Source organism: Eurosta solidaginis, chromosome 3 (assembly GCF_040869045.1).
Source record: "Eurosta solidaginis isolate ZX-2024a chromosome 3, ASM4086904v1, whole genome shotgun sequence".
Classification (NCBI taxonomy): Eukaryota; Metazoa; Arthropoda; class Insecta; order Diptera; family Tephritidae; genus Eurosta; species Eurosta solidaginis.
In genome coordinates this window covers 231214403-231238583 of record NC_090321.1, presented here as the reverse complement: position 1 = coordinate 231238583, position 24181 = coordinate 231214403, and the positions used below count along the sequence as shown (strand labels likewise).

General features: G+C 36.1%; 1 protein-coding gene across 17 annotated transcripts in view; it reads left to right on the top strand.

The window, feature by feature from the left end:
• The window catches only part of hlk (hulk), a 167353-nt gene that overhangs the window by 88333 nt on the left and 54839 nt on the right, over window positions 1-24181 (top strand). For 12 of the 17 annotated variants that reach the window (XR_010951265.1, XM_067775487.1, XM_067775485.1 and 9 more), the window contains 5 exons: window positions 5312-5626; window positions 5702-6346; window positions 6407-6589; window positions 13670-13807; window positions 13881-14063. Coding sequence is in view for 16 of the 17 variants with exons in the window: in XM_067775487.1 (XP_067631588.1) it covers window positions 5312-5626; window positions 5702-6346; window positions 6407-6589; window positions 13670-13807; window positions 13881-14063 (1464 nt within the window). In the remaining variant the exon portion in view is untranslated. Of the gene's footprint in view, window positions 1-5311; window positions 5627-5701; window positions 6347-6406; window positions 6590-13669; window positions 13808-13880; window positions 14064-16602; window positions 16654-17179; window positions 18842-24181 lie in introns of all 17 variants that reach the window. The other 5 variants (XM_067775486.1, XM_067775481.1, XM_067775478.1 and 2 more) reach the window with 3 other exon arrangements.

Genomic DNA, 24181 nt, shown 5'->3' with positions numbered 1-24181 from the left:
TTAGACATTTGTCGGATCGGACCACTATAACATATATCTCCCATACAACCGCTCGTTCAGATAAGACGATTTTGGTCATTCCTGCCACAATTTAGAAAGTATAAACGTGAAACTCGGTGATATATATTTTAATATATCATGGCAGCTTTTCTGAAAAAATCACTTTGATCGGAGCTATATATAGTTATATCCCATACAACCGATCGTTCAGATAGAAATATTTTTGGCAATTTCTCCCTTAATTTCCAATGTAAAAACGTTAAACTTGGCGATATTTATTCTAATATATCATAAAAGATTTCATGAAAAAATCATTTCGATCGGAGCTATATATAATATATATCCCATACAACCGATCGTTCAGATAGAAAGATTTTTGGCCATTTCTCCCTTAGTTTCCAATATAAAAACGTTAAACTTGGTGATATATTAGAATATTGAAAAACCCTTCCAATAAGATAAAATATTTTGTATCTGTATTTCATGTTACTGATCCTTGAGCGTACACGGCAATCCAGACACAGAGGAACCTTATGCATCAGGTCAAATACATATATTGCTCGCAATCAAATTAGGAAAGGATTCCTGAAAATATCGTCCCAGACATACAGTTGAAGTGTTCATGTGAATCACGTATATTCCTACAACAATGATATATTATAATTAATTATGTTTACATAAAAGCTGGTACAGGGAGGATTGGAAACACGTCCTTTCCAACCGTCCGATAAGAGTGGCTTATTCTGCTGTACTGCTAGCTTTTGGGTTGACCGGAATCAAATGCATTCCGACAGCATAAATAATAAAACTCGGTAATCATACGTCTTGGAGTAGGGCAGTATTGAGAACACGTCCTTCCGCCCTCCCAATGATATGACTCCAAGACTCGCCCGTTGGGACCACCAGTTCCCGTGCTGATCGGAATCTCATGCATTCCGACACCCCAAACGCTAGAATCCTATTATTATTAAAATGTATTTAAAAATTTGCAATAATCTAAGTTTTAGGCTTAAAACGCCGTAATAATAATTAAATATTAATAATAATAATATATATTTTAATATATCATAGAAGATTTCCTGTAAAAATCACATCGATCAGCGCTATATATAATATATATCCCGTACAACCGATCGTTCAGATAAGGGGGTTTTTTGCCAATTTTTTTATATTTATCTTAAAATCGTTTAGGTATGTACATCTGTTCACTATATATTTTTGTCTTATACAGCGCATTATTTGGAGATTACGAATGGGATAAGATTATTGTTCAGCCCCATTCATGAAAGGTATGAAGTCTTCGGCACAGCCGAAGACAGTCCCGTCCTTACTTCTTTAAGCTTGGTATATGGCTTGCTCACTGGAAAATTAGCTCTTGTGCTTGGCCGTAAGCAATAATCGCATAAGTCCCATGTAAAAGGACTGGACTTAGGTGATTATTGCTTATGACCACAGACATAAAGTTAATAATTGGTTATGTTGTAAGGTTTCTTTATTGAATTTCTTTGCAATGAGCCAAAAATTATGCTTAATATGCAACAAAAATGTTAAAATTAGTTAAGGTATAAAGGTGCGTCCACACCAGTTACAAAACGTGTTACAAACAGTTATGTAACCAATGTTATGTAACTTGTTAGAAACTCAACTGAAAAATGTTGTATAACATAATGTTGTGTAACTTTTTTCTGTTTTTATAGCAGGTTACATGTTACCCAGAGGTTGTCGGTAAAAATCAAAGAAATTAGATAACGTGTTTGTATAACAAGTTGCAAGCATGTTTTAAAACAATTGTTATACAACTTTGCTATTTCGTTACCGGTGTGGACGTACCTTAAGATATGCCCGTGCAGAAGTACCTAACAAATGTTTACCTAAATATTTTATAAATCCGTTACGAGCCGGACCCGTGCGCATTTTGCGCAAGCAATATAAAAGTCTCTTATCAAATATCAACAAAAATCAGCTGTTCTATCAATCAATCAAAACTTACAGCTTGCGCTACCATCTAACAAATATTCACAATAGTGCCATAGTACAAATAGATTTCTTTGTGTGCTCACAATCGTTTATTTTTAACAAATTATTTTAATAAAATATAGCTAAACAAAAGCTCTACGACCAAAATTGCCAAAAGCTCGCTAATAGCCCGAATCTCCATCTTTACAACCAAAACTTATTTATTTGTAGATTTGGATTACAAATATGAGCGAAAAAGGGACCCGTATATAAAAACAGAATTAGAAATAATATATATGAAAATGATGATAGGGTTAAAGTTATCAAAAGATTGTAAAGTAAGGGAAATAGTTATGTCACCCATAAAGTCAGCGGCCATAACGTCAATTCACCACAAGGCAAGACTATAAGACAACGCCAAATTTCAAACAATATCAACGATATTGGCAATATGTCCATCCTGCTTTTCAAAAATGTTCACAAATCTTCTTTTTTCAAGTGGCAGTGACAAATACGTTTTACTGTTTTCGCTTTGTCTGTGCTCTATCGAATGAAAAAAAAAATTTTATTAATTTAAATTTTTTGGAATCGATGCTGCCTGCCGAATGTTGTCCCCCACATAAAGCACCTTTCGGTACGTTTGAGCAGTTCGTGGTCCCACCTGACCGCATTTCCTGTAAAGTTTTAACCTATCAATAGTCTCTTTGCACCTCTGGGATATATATGTTCATAGCCTCAGCACCTATAACAGTATCTCTCCTGTTTCACCTCTCTAATTCGACAAGATACCCGCCCTACTCTTATTATTTACACCTTTAGAACAACTTTGGCATTATCCGCTGTAAGGCTTACAAGTGCCAATTTTTTACGGCTTTACCCTGCACGTATACTTTTTGTGGCAGTTGGATCAGGCCGTCCTATCCATTTCTGAGATGGATCGCATCACAAATCTCATCGGGCTGATAAATCTCATCGAGGTCTCTGAGCTGTAGTGTGACCATTTGAGATTTTGACCTTCGCTGACTACTTTAGGACTGCTTCAATCTCTGTTTGGTACGTGCTTCTTCCAATAGTTTTGACGGCACCCTCTAGGGCTTTTAATTCATTTCAACTCCTCACTTTTCGCAGTATGTCAGCATATGTAGCATCTCCAGCCTTCGAAATTATGATTGCCTCGTTGCTGGCTTAATCATTTTCTTCCTTTTTGTCTTCTTGGGGTTGCCTTCCTCCCACTCCCCCGACTTTTGAGCTGTGGCGTCTTCTTTCCTTTCAACCTTTCTCTGGTTCAGTGGCCCTTGCAATTTTACTCACTTGTGACTCCCCTCATTCCTTGGCTGAGATCGTGTGCTTTGCTACTTGATTTTTCCTTGTCGAATTCTGATGAGCTTCCATTCTTAGCCGCAAATATATCATCAATTGATCTCCCTTACTTGGTCATCTTATTTTCGATCCTTCCTGAGACATGAGGATTTTGAAGATCTTCTGAAGCCTTCTTAATGAAGGAGTGCCTGTTGCAGCCTTCTTCTGTCTTCTTTTCCTTCGGAGTAACAGCCGGAGATGCTCCTTGCTGCCGTTGTATTTCGCTTCTTTTGGTTTGTGACCTCGATTTGTCTTCTTATTCCTGTCCGTCCCTTATTCCATTTATCTCCCTGCCCTCCCATTCCAGCTCTTCCGCTCTCACTTCCTTTTCCACTCCCAATCACGCTCCCATCTCCACTGCAACTCCAATTTCCTTGGAAGCGTCTTAAATAAATATCATTTCAAAAAGTATTTGCGTCGTATATATCACCTTAAATAACCAGTAATTCTTGTAATAGCAAAGCCTATGTCAAGGAATAAGTATAAATCAAAATATTGGGTTTAGAAAGATTTTTAGCCAAGATTGACATTTTTTTTGTTTTTTTTTTTTTTTGAGGTTAGAAACGAATTACGATTTTAACAAGATGGGTTATGTTCATGGTGGAATAACCAGGTGAAGTAAGCCGTCAATTGCCTTGCTCTAAATTCTTCTTTGTTCTGTCATTCGGCTATCTGAAAATTTTTCACCAATGCTGTCCCCGAAAAAGTGTTGTTTTTTGCATTTTCCAGGAGTAAAATATGGTAGTTTTAGTACTTTTTTTCATCTAAACCAGTAGGTGAGTATCGATGGACCTTTACCGGATTTAATTACAGCGATTCATATTGGTGTGGGCTTCCATAAGTAAGGTCGTGCTTAACTATTGTGTTCATATTTTTGATGTTTCCATTATATAAGTATGTTCCAAAAAAAATTTAAACAGGTCTTTGTTAAAACAAACTATTTGAATTCCCGTCATATTCAACAAGGATTTTCGCCTGTGCAGCGTTGCTGAAGATTTTCGAGAAATGTGCAAGAACACCAAAACTGTCGTATTACACCTTATTTATGTAAACACTTCGCTAAAACAATGAATTTCTAAATACAGTTACAAAAAATTGTTAGTCACTATTGTTGTTTTGGCCTAAAAATTAACCACTAAGATAAGAGGAATGTTACAGTTATGGATTTTAATTTAGAATATATGAATCCGGCTCGATCGGATTAGCACCTTCTGGTTCTAAGCCGACTCCTATTATATTCCCTTACACATTTTAGTAAATAATAACATTAGTAATACATCATGAATTAACTGTCAAGAGCTTATGGGAGATCTTCTGATCAAGTTTATATGACATATTAGAAGGTCATAGGTCTTACTTCCGACTCTCAATGTCAAATCAACAGAGCAGATGGAAAGAACAATGGATTTTTAGAGATCGAAACACATTTAAAAGTATTACGATCACTTCCAAGTGTGACTGTAAAACTTTTCATCAAACCCGAAACCCATTTAAGTGCGCAAAGTTCCTACAGTTCAACTATATAATGGATAAAACCTCTCCCACTTATGTCTAGTTTATCGATAAAAGCTTCAACTGCAGTTGAAGTTGAGGTCAGTTTACTTTAGACGCATTATTGAATTTTACTACTCATCGCAGTTTAAGTTTTTAATTTTATTCGATGCCTAAAGTAATATAAGCTCGCACTGGTCCTGTGTATCCCTTTTGTATTGGCATTAGGTTGCACTCATATGCTGAAAAAGACAGTCTGTAATGGCTTTCGTAGCAAGGCATTTGTTTTTCTATTCCTACTTTTCCAAAGCGGGTAAACATTTTACCCTCTTCTGACCGTTGAAAATACATCCGTACCGTTTCAGATAGCGTACATCTTCTATCTCTTTTTATTTACTTCATCTGGTGATTCCACCATGGGTTATGTTTTATGTATGAACTTTTTAGACATTTTTAGCACAATATTATTAAGAACAAATTAACAAATCTTCAAACCATCCCACAGATGACAAAGATCAAAAGAAATCGCAAAAGGTACTTGCCGAATTGGAGAATATCGATGATGAGTGCGATCAAAATGATATTGCTTTTGTAAAAATTGACGACGATAGTGAAGCCAAGGAATGGGGTATCGATGAGCTACCAGCGATTGTTTTCTTCGAACGTGGCATACCGCATATTTACGAAGGTGATTTGATGAAAGAAGATGACCTCTTAGGTTGGTTGGTACATCAGAAGCGACACTCGGAAATACCTGAAGTCACAGACGAAATGAAAGACAAATTAATTGAAAATACTGAGCATTTGGCTGTTATATTTTGTAAGTTTTGCGAAATTTCGCTTTCTATTTATTACATTTTCTCTCTCGATCTCTCTATCACACACCTTTTGACAGACGACAAAGATGACAAGCAAGATATACGCGTACTCAACGAACTAGAAAATATCGATGATGAACTCGAAAAGGAAGGCATTGTAATTGTACGCATTGACAATGCTGCCGAAGCTAAAGAGTATGGTTTAGATCATTTGCCAGCGCTCATTTATTTCGAAAACAAAATACCCGCCCTTTACGAGGGTGATTTAATGAATGAAGATGAAGTTTTAGAATGGTTGATTCTACAAAAACGTACGGCCACTATTGAAGAAGTGACCGACGAAATTCTTATCGATTTAATTAACGATCATGAATATGTTGTGGTCTTCTTTACTGGCCCATGTGAACCAGGTGAAAAATGCGATAAGACTTTGTCTGCATTGGAGAGTATTGATGATGAACTAGATGAGGCGGGTATCATATTTGTAACTACCGAAGATACGAATATCGCTAAAAAGTATAACATCAAAAACTATCCACAATTGGTATTCTTCAGAAATCGTGATCCATTAATATTTACTGGAGATTTGGATGATGAAGATGAGGTGCTATCATGGATTACCGATGAGGATACACTCGAGATACCGGGTAAAATTGAAGAAGTTAATACGAAAATGCTGGATAAAATACTGTCGGAGAATGATCATGTTGTAGTATTCTTTTGTAAGTATAAAATGGGATAAGAGATAATTATTGTAACATTGGTGCTTGATGCTATAACAGATCGTGAGGGTGACAAACGCGCACAGAAAATTCTCAACGAATTGGAGAACATCGATGATGAATGCGAGGAAAAGGATATCGATTTTATAAAAACTTCAGATCCTGATATCGATAAGGAGTACGATTTGCCTAGTTTGCCAGCTTTGGCATTCTATAGACATAAATTCCGTACAATTTATGATGGTAAGTGGGCGGTAGCAAACTAATTTTTGCGTATTCCTAGTTAAAATTGAGTAGTTAGTTAAACTTAGTTACATCTTTTTGACGTAAATTTTTATCTGTCAAAAAGCGGGAGCTAAATTTCCTACTTGATTTTGACTATATAATTAATTAACTTATGAGTGGTTAGTTTAGGTTATGTTGAACTGGCCGGCCCATGAGGACCTCACATAGACTTAATGATTCCGTAGTGTTACCAGACGTTTGTTTTAACGACCAAACTGAAAAACCGCATCAAAAACCAGGACCTATATTATAAAATAACTTCGTCCTCTTGACAAAATACGACAGCTGTATCACTCCTAATAGCTGGAGTCTTAGCCTGGCAAGCGCAGGGCACGAGTACAGAACGTGCTCGATCGTTTCCTCCTCCAACCCTTACTTCCTACATTTGATATCACTGACCAAGCTTAATTTAAAGGCATGTGACGCCAGAAGGCAGTATCCAGTCAGAATGCCCGTCATGAGTCTACAGTCCACTCTTTTTAATGATAGAAGCAACTTTGTTAGTCTAAGGTTTAAGACCTACACATAATCCTGGACACTTTACAGCCCCGTGCTTGAACCCACGCCGTTCCTGCTTGGTCGATCATGTGCATCTCTCGCCCTCGCTTAATATCGCCCAGTCTAATTGCGACATCTACGGAGCAAGCTTCAAGGGATGCGCCCTTTTTAGCTAGTTCATCCACTTTTTCATTCCCGTTAGAGGTTTACGCCGATCACTTTATCGGCGGCGGCGGCGTAGGCTCTATTATGTTCTTACTTTAAAAGGCTTGATTTTTCTATTTAAAAAAATAATATTTAGGAAAAGTTTTGTTTGTACATATGTATTTAAGGAAATCAAAGTTTTGGTCATTTCGGAAAGATCCGAGATTTTTTCCGCGCAGACCGTTCAAAAATTTTCAGGAGTAGCTCCTTGAAATAGAGATACATAATATAGCCACACTTTTGTCTGTATATCTCGTGCAAAACATAGTTTCACCTAGGGTTAACTCCTAATAATTAACACAATTTCTTTAAATCATTTGTGGCTCCTTGGCGGTCACACAAAGACGACTTACGGTTGCTATTAATGGTCTATTAATACTCATGACTCTCGTGGAACAGGGCGCATCCAGTTCTTTCGAGCTACAATTCCCGATGTTTAAGAGCTACAATTCCCGATGTGCGAACAGTAGCAATCCCGACCACCAGTCGCGACCACGCCTTCTGACCCTCACACCATATGCCAGCACAGAAGCTATAGAACTGCGACTTCGAACTCATATGTACCTTCGTCGACATCACTTTCCTAGAAGCTCTAGGAGTAGCTCCTTAAGACTTTCTAACGGATGTTTTTGTCGCGCTGTGCTGCCGGGCTACACCAGAGAAACACCTCGAAACGTTAGGGAGCGACTATTCGGCCAAGGATGCCGCCGTCATAAGTGGTTGTCATTGCGTAACTCATGGGTGTCAAGCCGTATAATCCTCGGCGCATTTACATAATTAAAATTTTACAAGGACCCTGGATAAAATTTTTAAAATGTAGACCAAAGTTTGCAGACGTTTGTGTTCACAACATTGATTTCAATAGTCTTCGTTAAATCAAAGCGATATTTTAGAATGAAAGTCGGCCGATTTTAAGTTGAAAGATGTTAACTGCTGTTTTCCGGCCTTATGATATAAGAGCTCATTATGGATGACCACATAGCTTCAGTTTTCAGACTATTTCTACTGTCCACTACATTAGGGTAGTAGCACACACGATCATTAGTTCTACTGTCTTGGGAAAGCTTTTGCCTCGCCACTTTAAGTGTTTTTGCGAAGGACAAAGCCCCACCTGGTAAATGTATGTACCTACGTATTCACATATGTAAAAGGAGCCGTAACGTGTAGGTGATATCTAAACTTGGTTGATAGGCTATAATTTATTCACTCCAAGGGACTAGTTTTGGATAGGACCGCCAACTTTAGGAAATGTGAAACCGGGAGACTTGGGTGTTGAAGGATGAAGTGTGAAAATCAAAATTCACATTTCAGACGCTATTGTACAGTTTTGTAAACAAACAACAGATGTGTGAATGTAAGCCCAAGTGAGTTTTCAAACCCTTCTCATACGTACATACATATATCCACAACTAAAGTATGAGTAAGAATCATTTCAAAGGAGTGTTTATGCCCCTAGAACCTGCTAATGGATTTTGCATCACTGATTTCGCTAATTCTTTCAGCCAGTCGCAATAAAAAATTGTTTAAAAAATCGGCACCTTTTTTGGGTATTTTGCTTTTTTTTAACAACTTGAGGACAATTTGAAAACATGTTCGCCTTGGGTCATTTTATTTGAATTCATTGTTCATAATTAATTTTTTGAAAAAAATATGCAAAGTGAGCATATAAATTTATTATATAACTCTTCTTTAAGTGTTTGTTTTAATAACTTGGTGAATTGGGTGATGTAAAGTGCGTGTTAAGCTCACATCGAAAACGCCTGTTTTTTTAAATAACTTTTGAACAGTTAGAAAGAGTGAAATTTCGTAATTAGTTTCTTATAACTGGCAGTGATGCGCATCAGCTGATACCATTTTCGGCCATATTCGACCAATTTTCGACATCAACAATAAATGGCCTAAACGGTTTTAAACGAGTAGAAAATATAGTATCGCCGGACGCGTCTATTTCCCGTCTATTTCCATATGCCCTGGCACCCATTATAGATGTATGCTCGTCCCTGTCCCCATTCTCTTCAGGGACTGCTTACACTCTAACACGAATTTAGATGCTGTGCTATGCGAGATTATTGCCTTAATTGCTGCTCGACTGTCAATATAAAAGTTAACACGGTTGCAGCTTAAGCTATTCCCTTCCAGGGTTTCTACTGCTTCGGTTACGGCTAATATTTCCGCTTGAAAAACGCAGTAATCCGGCAGCCTATAGGATCTGTTTATTTCCGGATCAGCACAGTATACCGAAGACCCTACTCCTTCCACTACTTTGGAACAATCTGTGTACACATGTATCGCCTCGTCCGCCATTTGAGCACCCTTGCGCCAACCGTCCACCTCTATTTTGGCCTTAAGATCTCCCTCGAAGCGCAGATAGGGAATCAGGTAGTCTGTCCGTCTTGTGATTGATGACGCTATACTACTATGGCCGTATGGTCGGCGCTGAAGCTGCCCCGAGGCACCGAGCCTAGTTGTAGTTGTTAACGCTATATTCTTTGCTACAAGGTTTACAGGTGGAATGTGCCGAATGGCATACAGTGCAGCTGTCGGGGTTGTTTTCAGGGCTCTCGTAATGCTAAGCATTGATAGTCTTCATACCCCCCCCCCCCCAATTTTTTGAGGTAGGTTGTTTTTTCTGTGGCTTTCCACCAAACAAGAACTCTATAGTATAGAATAGGGCTTACAATCGCTGTAAAAACGCAATGAGAAAGAGAGGGCGATAAGCCCCACGTACATCCCAGCATTCTATTACATGCATAAAGTACCGTTGAAGCCTCCTTCAGACTCTCCTCCACGTTGAGCTTAAATGACAGCCTACTGTCTAGGATGATTCCTAGATATTTTGTGCAAGGTTTCTCCTGTAGGGTCACCCCCCTCACCCCCAACCTTAGGCCTGGTCCAATTTGGGACCTTGTACCTCTTTGTAAACAAGACCATATCCGTCTTCTCCGCGTTGTCTTTCAACCCGACATTAGATTATTAGTGGACTAAGTGCCGTTTTCACCATCTTCAGTTAATCACTTATCTATAAGTTATCGAAGTTTACGTTTTCTCTATGCCACCTGAAGCATGAAAGGTAAAAGTGTAAACAAAAGTCAGCTGTTTTGCTGATTTTCGTGTTTTTTCAGTAGATTTTTGAGATTCATTATACAAATTATTCACAATTATCTATTCAACTGAGGGGTTCACACCCTTTGTTTGGTGAAAACGAAAATGTGAAATGAAGTTGTCTGAAGGATTGCGACCATCCAGTTTATTCTAATTTAACTAGAGGTGGTGAAAATGGCCCCTATAATTATCAATGAATAAGGTTTACTCCCGTAAACTTTTGTAGGTATAAAAAAAATTAATTGAGTAAAGATTTTTGGATTACTCTTTGTTTGAATAAATTGATTTGTCATGTTTGCTGAGTATAAGTAAAAAAAAATAAGGAAGGCTAAGTTCGGGTGTAACCGAACATTACATACTCAGCTGAGAGCGTTGGAGACAAAATAAGAGAAAATCACCATGTAGGAAAATGAACCTAGGGTAACCCTGGAATGTGTTTGTATGACATTGGTATAAAATGGAAGGTAGTAAAGAGTATTTTAAAAGGGAGTGGGCCTTAGTTCTATAGGTGGACGTCTTTTCGAGAAATCGCAATAAAGGTGGACCGGGTGTGACTCTAGAAAGTGTTTGTACGATATGGGTATCAAACGAAAGGTGTTAATGAGTATTTTAAAAGGGAGTCGACCTTAGTTCTATAGGTGGACCCCGTTTCAAGATATCGCCATAAAGGTGGACCGGGGATGACTCTAGAATATGTTTGTACGATATGGGTATCAAATGAAAGGTGTTAATGAGTATTTTAAAAGGGAGTCGGCCTTAGTTCTATTGGTGGACGCATTTTTGAGACATCGCCATAAAGGTGGACCAGGGGTGACTCTAGAATGTGTTTGTACGATATGGGTATCAAATGAAATGTGTTAATCTTAGTTCTATAGGTGGACGCATTTTCGAGATATTGCCATAAAGGTGCACCAGGGGTGACTCCAGAATGTGTTTGTACGATATGGGTATAAAATGAAAGGTGTTAATGAGTATTTTAAAAGGGAGTCGGCCTTAGTTCTATTGGTGGACGCATTTTCGAGACATCGCCATAAAGGTGGACCAGGGGTGACTCTAGAATGTGTTTGTACGATATGGGTATCAAATGAAATGTGTTAATCTTAGTTCTATAGGTGGACGCATTTTCGAGATATTGCCATAAAGGTGCACCAGGGGTGACTCCAGAATGTGTTTGTACGATATGGGTATCAAATGAAAGGTGTTATTGAGTATTTTAAAAGGGAGTCGGCCTTAGTTCTATAGGTGGACGCATTTTCGATATATCGCCATAAAGGTGGACCAGAGGTGACTCTAGAATGTGTTTGTACGATATGGGTATCAAAATAAAGGTGTTAATGAGTATTTTAAAAGGGAGTCGGCCTTAGTTCTATAGGTGGACCCCTTTTGGAGATATCGCCATAAAGGTGGGCCGGGGGTGACTCTAGAATATGTTTGTACGATATGGGTATCAAATGAAAGTGCTAATGAGTATTTTAAAAGGGAGTCGACCTTAGTTCTATAGGTGGACGTCTTTTCGACATATCGCCATAAAGGTGGACCAGGGGTGACCCTAGAATTTGTTTGTACGATATGGGTATCAAACCAAAAGTATTAATGAGGGTTTTAAAAGGGAGTGAATGAGTATATGTAATACCACGAACAGTACTCCTGACACGATTCCGAGGGCTTTGGATTTCGCTCTGCAGAACTTTTTCATTTTCTTCTACTTAATATGGTGAATTTCACACCCATTTTACAAGGTTTTTGCTAAAGTTATATTTTGTGTCAAAAAACTAATCCAATCACCATGTTTCATCCCTTTTTTCGTATTTGGTATAGAATTATGGCATTTTTTTAATTTTTCGAAATTTTCGATATCGAAAAATTAGGCGTGGTCATAGTCGGATTTCGCTCATTTTTAATACCAAGATAAAGTGAGCTCAGATAAGTACGTGAATTAAGTTTAGGAAAAATATATCGATTTTTGCTCAAGTTATCGTGTTAACGGCCGAGCGGAGGGACAAACGGTCGACTTGGTACAAAAACTGGGCGTGGCTTCAACCAATTTCGCCCATTTTCATAGAAACAGTATTCGTAAATGTTTGTTCGACTTATGGCATTAAAGTTATTCTAGACAAATTAAATGAAAATGGGCGGAGCAACGCCCATTTTGAAATTTTCTTTTATTTTTGTATTTTGTTGCACCAAATCATTACTGGAGTTGAATGTTGACATAATTTACTTATATACTGTAAAGATATTAAATTTTTTGTTAAAAATTGACTTTTAAAATTATTATTTTTTAAAAGTGGCTGCGTTCGTTATCCGATTTTGCTAATTTTTATTTAACACATATATAGTAATAGGAGTAACGTTCCTGCCAAATTCTATCATGATATCTTCGACGACTGCCAAATTACAGGTTGCAAAACTTTTAAATTACCTTCTTCTAAAAGTGGGTGGTGCCACGCCCATTGTCCAAAATTTTACTAGTTTTCTATCCTGCATCATAAGGTCAACGCAACTACCAAGTTTTATCGCTTTATCCGTCTTTGGTAATGAATATCGCAGTTTTTCGGTTTTTCGAAATTTTCGATATCGAAAAAGTGGGCGTGGTTATAGTCCCATTTCATTCATTTTAAATAGCGATCTGAGATAAGCGCCCAGAAACGTACATACCAAATTTCATCAAGATACCTCAAAATTTACTCAAGTTATCGTGTTTACGAACGGACGGACGGACATGGTTAAATGAATTTCCTTTTTCGCCCAGATCATTTTGATATATAGAAGTCTATATCTATCTCGAATAGTTTATGCCGTTACAGGGTACCGTTGTGCGAACAAAATTAATATACTCTGTGAGCTCTGCTCAGCTGAGTATAAAAAGAAATATTTGATAAACGATTTTTAAAATTACTGAAGCAGTATGTATTTAAAATAAGTGATTTAAATTTTAATAAGTCGTTTCATATATAAACGGTGCAGTTGTTATAATCCTGAATTACCTCATTTTAATCGAATAAATATAACTGAGCATAAATCAAGAAGGAGGAGTAAGATTTTTTTTTTTTTTTGATAAATCCAGAATAAGTAAATTGAATAATCAGTTTTTGATTAACCATTTCTGAAATCACTTCAGTTTGATTAATCAAAATTTGGATTAATTAGTCACGTTTAACATAAACTGGGCGCAAATAATAGCATAAGGCACGTCACATTTATTTATCTTTAATTTTTATAATTTTATTATAGGTGATCTTATGAAAGAGGACGAAATTTTGGATTGGGTTATCGATTTGCATGAATCGACATCAGATGTTATCGAATCAGTTGATCGCAAAACTCTGCAAGTTCTCATTAACGACGTCGACCACTTGGCGGTCTTTTTCTGTAATTAAAATTTTAGTTTATTCCAGAATATGAGATTTATTTAACAAAAAAAAAACATCGCAAATCTTTGCAGATGATGATAAATGCCAATCGTGTCCACATATATTGGAAGAACTAGAGACTATTGACGATGACACAGATAAGCATGGCATACAATTTGTCAAATCGAATGATGTGAAATTGGCGCATGAGATCGGAATTTTTGCATTCCCTGCTCTGGTTTACTATGAGACAGGCGTTCCAATCATGTATGATGGTAAGTTATAAAAAGAAATTGTATGAGGTTGTGATATCTAGAGTTGAAATTTTCTAAAGTGGATATGAGTATATGTTAAAAAAGCTACCATTGTAAAGGTTTACAATAAGTAATGTATCAGCTATTGGATTTTTGTCATATCTTCCTCAATTTATCAGATTGAAACTTCAAACTTCACCATATGATTTCGTATATTGCACACATTGTTGTTTGAAAAATGGATTAGATCGGTCGTATATATAGAATATATCCCCCACAACCGATTCTTCAGATAAGAAGCTTTTCGTAATTACTGCCCCATTTTAACAGCTAGAAGCTACAAATTTCACCGAATGCTTACGTATAGAGCATTCACTTTTGTCTGAAAAAATTATATAGATCGGTGGTATATATGGTATAAATCCCATACAACCGATTGCTCAGCTAAGAAACTTTTCGTAATTTCTGCTCCATTTTAACAGCTAGAATCTTCAAATTTCACCAAATGTTTGCGTATATAGCTTATGTGACCCGGTCTACGAAAAGGTGGTTTATGACTCAAAAAAGAAATTGCGAGAAACAGCTGTTAAAGATAAACAATTTCTTCAGTTTCTTGGTAGTTTTCTTTTGCATTATGAACAGTCATGCCCAAAAGGCAAAGCACAAACCAGTTTCTGACCGATATTTTGGCTCCATTACCATCGAAAAAAATGCTATTAAAAAAATCTGAGGATGCTTCACCAGCCACCAAAGTGGCATCGAAGGAGCCAAAGGCTTCGTCCTCTTTCATTTGTGCTCTTCTTTCTCTACATTTTTAGTACACTTCTAAGCAAGTTAGGACTTTCTAGTTTTCACCACGCGAAAGAGCGTCTCAAAAACTATCGAAAGCAGAAAAAAAGTGGAAAATTTTTTTTTAGCCATAAGCCATCTTTTCATGGACCGGGTCACATATATTGTTGTCTGAAGAAATCATAGAGATCTGTCGTATATATATCATATATCCCCTACAACCGATTGTTCAGATAAGAAACTTCGTAATTTCTGCCTAATTTTAACAGCTATAACCTTCAAATTTCACCATATGCTTTCGTATGTAGCAAACATTGTTGTCTGAAAATCTCGAAGAGATCGGTCGTATATATAGCATATGTTCCCTACAACCAATTGTTCAGATAAGAAACTTTTTGTAATTTCTGCCCCATTTTAACAGCTAGATGTTTAAAATTTGAACAAATACGTATATAGCATATATTGTTGTCTGGAATACTCATAGAGATCGGTGGTATATATATTATATACCCCATATAAATGCCATCTCTGCCCCCTTTTTAATGGCTAGAAGCTTCAAATTTCATCGAAAAATTACGTTTACGTCATATATTGTTGAGATAAGTGATTCATGGTCATAGCTATTTTACGCAAACCACAAAAAACGTTAAACTTTGCATTCAGACACAAAGTACCTACCTATTTTTTATTTATCTTAAAAATCGCTTAGGTATGTACCTCTGTTCACTATATTTTTTATATCTTATACACCCTATTATTTAGATATTACGAATGGGATAAGATAATTGTTCAGACAGTCCCGTCCTTACTTGTTCTATTTAAATACATCCCTGAAGAAGGCACGGTGACGCTGAAACGCGTAGGAAATTAGAGGAACAATGTTTTATTTTTGCTTAAGATTTATCGGCCAAAAAGCTCCACCCCCTCAACAAAAAAAATATTAAAAAATTGGTCCAAGTGAATAGTAAAAAATGCATTTATTAAAGTTATAAGGCCTGATTACATTGAAAACGGCGGCCACAATCACAAAAAAGCAAAGCTTGACGACAACCATAGCCAAACATTGGCGACTTCTTAACTGTGAAAGCGGGAGTCACAAATATAAATTATAGCAAACCATTGCGAAACATTGAGAAGAAAATATTAATTATCTTTAAAAAATTCTCAAAAATGATTTCAACTTATATCATCTGTTATTTACTTCTTCTTTATTTCTAATCAGTCCTATAGTGTTCAACGAAAATTTTGAAAAACTTCATCGTCAGCAACAAGCACTTTCACAAAAAAATTTCAACTCGCATTAATTTTAAGATTATTTCGACTACTGAGTAGAAGATCACACTTTCCCGGCTGCCGTTTCAAAAACGCTCTACCTCAGAAAACGCTTGAATAAAGCCCTATTTAAGAATTTATTTCAAAAACAAACAAAACTGAGCTCAAATTCAATACATTCTGACATCGCAGGGCGTTCTGCAACCGAATTCTGAGCTAGGTTGATTTTGAAACCCACTCTAATAAAAGTATTTTTGAAAAATATTCTCAGATAGGGCATTTTCGAACCGGCAGCTGAGACAGGGTGATACTCCACTCAGCCATCGATTTAAGAAATGTCTGTCCCTATTCGTCCGGCAAATTCAGTACACAAATTTTAGGGGTTTTTTATTAATGTTTTCCGGACGAATAGCCAATTTTTCGAAACATAATTGAAATATTTTCTTAGCAACTTTTGACTGGAAAAAATTTAAACTATCATACTTTTTCAATTCAACAGGTAATCTCAAAAATGAAAATCATGTGTTGCAATGGTTGATCAATCAAAAGAGTAAGTGTTCTCTGTTCGAATTAGTATAAAGTAAAAAAAAACAGCATTTTTCACATTTTATTGAAAACTCTGTTTCCACTCCTTCACATTACATAATATAAAACATATATGAAGTATACACACATATACAAAGCATTTAAGACCCGCACACTATTAGCTATCATCTGATTTAAGTCTACAATTAGTGAATACACCTAGTAAACATTGATAAAAACATAACTTTGTTAAATTTGTTAGCGCCATACATTGAACGTATGGCAAAGAGAATTCTCAAAGCAATTATGCCAGTCTAAGCCATGTTATACATGCAAGAGGTGCGTATACTGGAAATATCCCTAAACATTTTTACTCTGTTTACTCATATTTTTTATTCTGAAAAACTCTTAACCAAAACTCGATTGACTTCTGACTAAAATCCTTCACAAATTCTAACCCTTTTTAAGACAACAAAATTTTCGAAAATCTTTCGCTAGCATTAGAAAATAAATGTTGATATGTTACCAAAAAATAAAAATTATTAATTCAGGCGAAGATGATGATGATGATGATGAGGATGAGGAGGATGATGATGATGATGAGGATGACGAAAACGAAAACGATAGAAATATAAAACGAAGAGCCAAAAAGGCACAACGAAATAAACGATACAACGATGAGGATGATGATGAAGATGACGAAAAAGATAATGAAGACAATGCCGATAATGGCGACGACGAAGACGATAACGATAACGAGGACGATTACGATTACGATGAAGACACTGATGATGACGATGACGATGAAGAAGACGACGACGACGACGACAAAATAACCAAGTTAAGTTATCCAAAAACCGATAAGAGTAAGGAAGAAAGACTCAAAAGATTTCAGAAGAATATACGAAATAAACGTAGAGCCGCTCAAGATGAAGACGAATATAAAATTGTCAAGAGTAAAATTTTCTACGATGATGACGAAGAAGATAATGGGGATGATGATGATCATGACGGGGGCGATAAAGATGATGGAGAACAGGAAACATTTATGCGAGTGAGGTATCACAAGCCGGGGTCAAGTAGATTAAGATTTAAGAAAATTGTATTTAAAAGTCGGATAATTGAGAAAAAACAAGATGATGAGGATGGGGATAACGATGAGGATTGGAATGGAGATGAAGGTGAAGATGAAGATGAAGATGAAGATGAGGACGATAATGGGGATGAAGATGATGATGAGAATGGAGATGAAGATGATGAGGAAGATGATGATGAGAATGGGGATGGGGATAATGATGAGGATGGGGATGAAGATGAGGACGAAGATGAAGATGAAAATGATGATGAGAATGGCGATGGAGATGATGATGAGGATGAGAATGAAAATGGGGATGAGGATAACGATGAAAACGAAGACGAAAATGAAGACGAAGATGAGAATGATAATGGCGATGAAGACGAAGACGAAGAAGATGATGATGACGAAGAAGATGAGAAATATAAAAGAAAGAAAAAGTATATTTCGAAGTCATGGAAAAAGAACCGGTCTGAAAAAATAAAACATGACGACGAAGAAAATGACAATGACGATGATGATGACGACAGTGACAAGGAAGTAAAAAGCAAAACAAAAAATAAAATCAAAACGACTAAAAAACAAAAAAATTATGATGGCGATGAAGACGACGACGATATTGATCACAAAAAAGTAAAACGCAGCAGTACAACGAAAAGTAATAGGAGAAAGAGTAAAAAAGAAAAAGATAACAAAGACAATGACGATGATAACGATGAAGGCGACGAAGATGACAATGACGACGATAATAATGTCAAAAAAGTAAAAAGCAGCAGTAAAACGAAAAGTAAAAGCAGAAATAGTAAAATAGAAGATGATGACGATAACGATGAAGACGAACACGAAGACGACGATGATAACAACGACGACAATGAAGAAGACGACGATGACAATGAGAACGCTGACGATGACGATAATGATGACAAAAAAGTTAAAGGCAGCAGTAGAACAAAAAGTAAATACAAAAACAGTAAAAGAAATGAAGACGATGACGATGACGACATGAAAGAAGACGACAATGACGACGAGAGCGACGACGACAATGAAAAACGCAAACAACGATCTCGTAAATCACAAAAAGTCATCAAACCTCAAAAAATCCATGAGCTTTGCAACGAACGCTTCATAGATAAGTTAGGTAAATCTTTTCAAAATATGTTGGCAAGCGATGATTTGGTTTTGTGGCATTCCCCACCCCTTCCTCTGCTATTGTAATCCCCTAAGATTATGTAAATTTCTAGTTTAAAAATAAAAATAAATGTATTTAAAACATAATCTGTATGAATGTTCTATATGTTTTAATATACGTGTCTCCTAACCCATACGCAAGTACTAGAAAAATATCAAATAATTATCGTGGTAATCGTGCAAGGCCGAAACCTACAATACACAATAATTTTTTACCATTAGCTGAAGGTAAAACAAATGACATACTCACCTCATAAGTCAGCAAGAGTATAAGCCTTTCATGTGCAAGAGTAATTAAATACTGCAATTCAATATTTGTAAAAAAAACATTAACAAAATGTTTTTTAATAAAATTTCCTAAGAACTGCTTTGCACGACTTCATACGAGCTATGTTTACCCGCATTTGCTGAAGATCATGGATAGAGAATAGTTGACCTTCGGCTTTTTGTTACCTTTCGGCCATGCTATGTGTACTTAGGTCAAAATAGTTCGTTTCAATTTCATTTGGCTTCAGCGGAAGTTCGATACGTTTACGAAAGGTTTTTTGTGGGCCTGCCTTTAAAATCTGAGGTATAGATGATAAATATCTAGTTCATGTTGTCCTTCGTTCGCTCTTTACAAAATGTTTCGACAAAAAAGTATGATTGGGAATGATTTCCGTAATTACTTGTTTTGAAAACAATGCGGTCTCGTTGCGCCAAACCAAATTGGACAAAAGATTACGGAAACTCGCTTCAACATGTCAAAAAATAAAAAAAAACTGAGTAAAATACCCAATAAAGAAATTTTTAAAAACAAGTTTGCGAAACTTGCATCCGGCAACCACTGGGCACCCACTAACCATATACTCGTAGTATGCAGGCTAGGGCGGTTTTTCAATACCGTGTAGTTTTTTTTCTCCAAAATTTTTATATGCTCACTTCTAGAAATGTAAATAAAAATGCAATTGTCAAAGTTTCAGCTCAATCGGAATTCGCCTTCCCGTGCCGAAAGAGCCTGGAAATTTGATAAAATCCCAATTTTTACCGAAAACTTGAAAATTTTTTGTTTTAACCTGCGATAAGATATCCGCATTGTAACAGGTGTATTATTAAAAGAAATAAAATTTAATAGACTTTAAATTATATAATAACATTTCTTCTCTAAAACTGGACAGTTGAACAGATATTTAACATTTAATGGACAAAGATTGTTTCCTGGTATTGTATTTCGCTGTACCTCACAATTTCGAAAACAATTTTACGTTTACTGATATCTTACCTTATCCGTAATCAACAGATGCACTTAAGTATCTTTATTTATTATAATAGAGAAAACTGGAAATTAAGAAATTGTTGTAGTTATGTATTTTCAGTCTTTAATTAATGAATCGAATGTTTAACAAAATATTGAGAGGATGGTAGACATTCTAGAGTTCACATTCGAAAAAAGAATTAATATTAAAAATGAAAGTTAAAAGGATTAAAAAATAAAAAATGTTGATTTTCACTTTCAATCATCGGATACGGGTTGAGAAAGGATACACTTTGAAGCATCGGTGTAAAGCCGCCGGCAATCCGCCACCACCTGAAGCAAGAATTGGGTCTGCTCCTCGTCTTTTGTAAGAGTGTTATTAAAATCTTAAATTAACGTAAGTCCCCTTTTTACTACTTTTATGCTTCTAACACAACTTTGAAGTTTCAAAAGGTCTTTATTATCAAACCAGCTCATTGGGGCCTCTGCCAAAAAATTCGTTCGGACGTTAAAATACTCGAAAAATACAAGAGATTGGTCAGAAATAAACTCATCAAGGGAAACATTTTTAAAAAACTTCACAGCTTCCTTTTCAGAAACTTCTCTTCTTTTCTCTCTTTCTACTTTTCTTTGATCAGCACGAGCAGTATTCCTATCGACACCTTCCATGTGACCTTTGCGACATTTCCTTCTCTGACTTTCCAAAAATCGAACATCTTCTTTATTCGACATTTTGGAAATGGCATCTTCCACTGCTACATCAAAAAGGTCGGGCAGCTTTGATTTGAATGCAAGATTCTTTCCTTCCTGGCATTTCATCTTCAATGCTGTATTCCTTTGAAGTGATCTCCATTCGTTATATAATTTTTCAACTTTGCAAACAGCATTTTTCGGTATCTGACAAGGTATTCTTGCTTTTGTACGACCCGTTTACACTAGGCAATTTTAAAAATCAACAGGACTGCAAAGTTGGGCAATGTAAATTCCTTTTATGTATAAATATCAAATGAACTAAAATATGCTTGAAGTTTCAAGTATCAATATTCGCATAATTGAATTTTAAAACTATTAGACTATATTCAAGTTGAGTCATAAACTGTTATCAAAATAATCAGGATCGAAAAAAAATTTGATTGAGCCATGTCCGTCCGTCCGTTAACACGATAACTTGAGTAAATTTTGAGGTATCTTGATGAAATTTGGTATGTAGGTTCCTGAGCACTCATCTCAGATCTCTATTTAAAATGAACGATATCGGACTATAACCACGCCCACTTTTTCGATATCGAAAATTTCGAAAAACCGAAAAAGTGCGATAATTCATTACAAAAGACCGATAAAGCGACGAAACTTGGTAGATGAGTTGAACTTATGACGCAAAATAGAAAATTAGTAAAATTTGGACAATGGGCGTGGCACCGCCCACTTTTAAAAGAAGGTAATTTAAAAATTTTGCAAGCTGTAATTTGGCAGTCGTTGAAGATATCATGATGAAATTTAGCAGGAACTATATGTACGCTTAATAAAAATTAGCAAAATCGGAGAAGGACCACGCCCACTTTTAAAAAAAAATTTTTTTTAAAGTAAAATTTTAACAAAAAATTTAATATCTTTACAGTATATAAGGAAATTATGTCAAGATTCAACTCCAGTAATGATATGGTGCAACAAAATACAAAAATAAAAGAAAATTTAAAAATGGGCGTGGCTCCGCCCTTTTTCATTTAATTTGTCTAGGATACTTTTAACGCCATAAGTCGAACAAAAATTAACCAATCCTTTTGAAATTTGGTAGGGGCATAGATTTTATGGCGTTAACTGTCTTCTGTGAAAAAGGGCGAAATCGGTTGATGCCACGCCCAGTTTTTATACACAGTCGTCCGTCTGTCCTTCCGCATGGCCGTTAACACGATAACTTGAGCAAAAATCGATATATCTTTACTAAACTCAGTTAACGTACTTATCTGAACCCACTTTATCTTGGTATGAAAAATGAACGAAATCCGACTATAACCACGCCCACTTTTTCGATATCGAAAATTGCGAAAAATTAAAAAAATGCCATAATTCTATACCAAATACGAAAAAAGGGATGAAACATGGTAAGGTAAGGATTGTTTTATTGACGCGAAATATAACTTTAGAAAAAACTTTATAAAATGGTTGTGACACCTACCATATTAAGTAGAAGAAAATGAAAAAGTTCTGCAGGGCGAAATAAAAAACCCTTAAAATCTTGGCAGGTATTACATATATAAATAAATTAGCGGTATCCAACAGATGATGTTCTGGGTCACCCTGGTCCACATTTTGATCGATATCTGGAAAACGCCTTTACATATACAACTACCACCACTTCCTTTTAAAACTCTCTTAATACCTTTAATTTGATACCCATTTCGAAAAGGCGAACACCTATAGAACGAAGGCCCACTCCCTTTTAAAAATACTCATTAACATCTTTCATTTGATACCCATATCGTACAAACAAAGTCTAGAGTCACCCCTGGTCCAGAAAGGCCCACTCCCTCTTAAAATACTCATTAACTCCTTTTGTTTGATACCCATATTGCACAAACGAATTCTAGAGTCACCCCTGGCCCACCTTTATGGCGATATCTCGCAACGGCGTCCACCTATAGAACTAAGGCCCACTCCCTTTTAAAATACTCATTAACACCTTTCGTTTGATGCCCATATTGTGCAAACAAATTCTAGTGTCACCCATGGGCCACCTTTATGGCGATATCTCGAAACGGCGTCCACCTATCGAACTAAGGATTACTCCCTTTTATAATGCTCATTAACACCTTTCATTTGATACCCATATCGTACAAACGCATTCTAGAGTCAACCCTGATCCACCTTTATGGCTATATCCCTAAATGGCGTCCACCTATAGAACTATGGCCCACTCCCTCATAAAATACTCTTTAATGCCTTTCATTTGATACACATGTCATACAAACACATTCCAGGGTTTCCCTCGGTTCATGTTCCTACATGGTTATTTTCCCTTATGTTGTCACCTTAGCTCTCAACTGAGTATGTAATGTTCGGTTACACCCGAACTTAACCTTCCTTACTTGTTTTGTATTGTTTTTGTCAAAAAACTGGAGTTTATAGATCTGTTTAATGAACAAAAAAAGTTCAGAGCAGGTTAGAGCAGAGCAGAGTAGGGCAGCTGACAAAATAGAAATAGAGCAACTTAGAGCTGAAATGACATGAAACACTTGAATCTCGATAGTTTCCATTTATTTGGTTTTTTTAAATCTTCATAATTAATGCAAATGCACGTAAGATAAAACGTGAGTTTTCTTGCAAGCTAGTTTTTTTGAAGTTTTCAAAAATTTATTTTTTCTTGACTGACAATTACTTCTCTGCTCTAACTTCACAAAAAAGCTAGAACAGAAATTTGTGTTCTGGTTTACTCTAGTTGTGTTTTGAGCATACTCATGAAACAAAAGATAGAGCAACCTAGCGCAAGAAAAGTGTTCATGAAACACAATTTTGTGAAATAATTCCACTTGGCGTAAGCTAGAGCAGCTCAATAAACAAACCTTAAGGCTCAATATGAACGTGGTCTGAACGTATACGGTGCTAAAAATATGTCATATTAAAAAGTTTTATAGAACATCAATAAACTCGAACTTGACTTGATCAAAATTTTAGGGAACAGCGCAATAACATACCAAGTCACTTCACACGAACTTGGTTCATTAAATATTATATATCTATCAAACTACCCATTTTTAAAGGAAAATGTCTATTATATACTTTAAAGTCCATTAAATTTCCTTTCATTTGACAATAAATTTATTTCAACATGTATAGTATATTGCAAATAAAAAAAAATGATTTTTCGCGAAAAATTGTGACTTGGCCAACTTCAGGGGTCTTTAGGCACGGGAAAGCAAAGTCCGATTGAGCTCAAACTTTTGCAATTGCATTTTTGCACTAAACAGCACATTTTAAGAACTGAGCACCTGTAAAAATTCGAAAAAAAATTTAAAAAACCACCCTAATGCAGGCCCACTCCTTTAACTACTCTGTCTT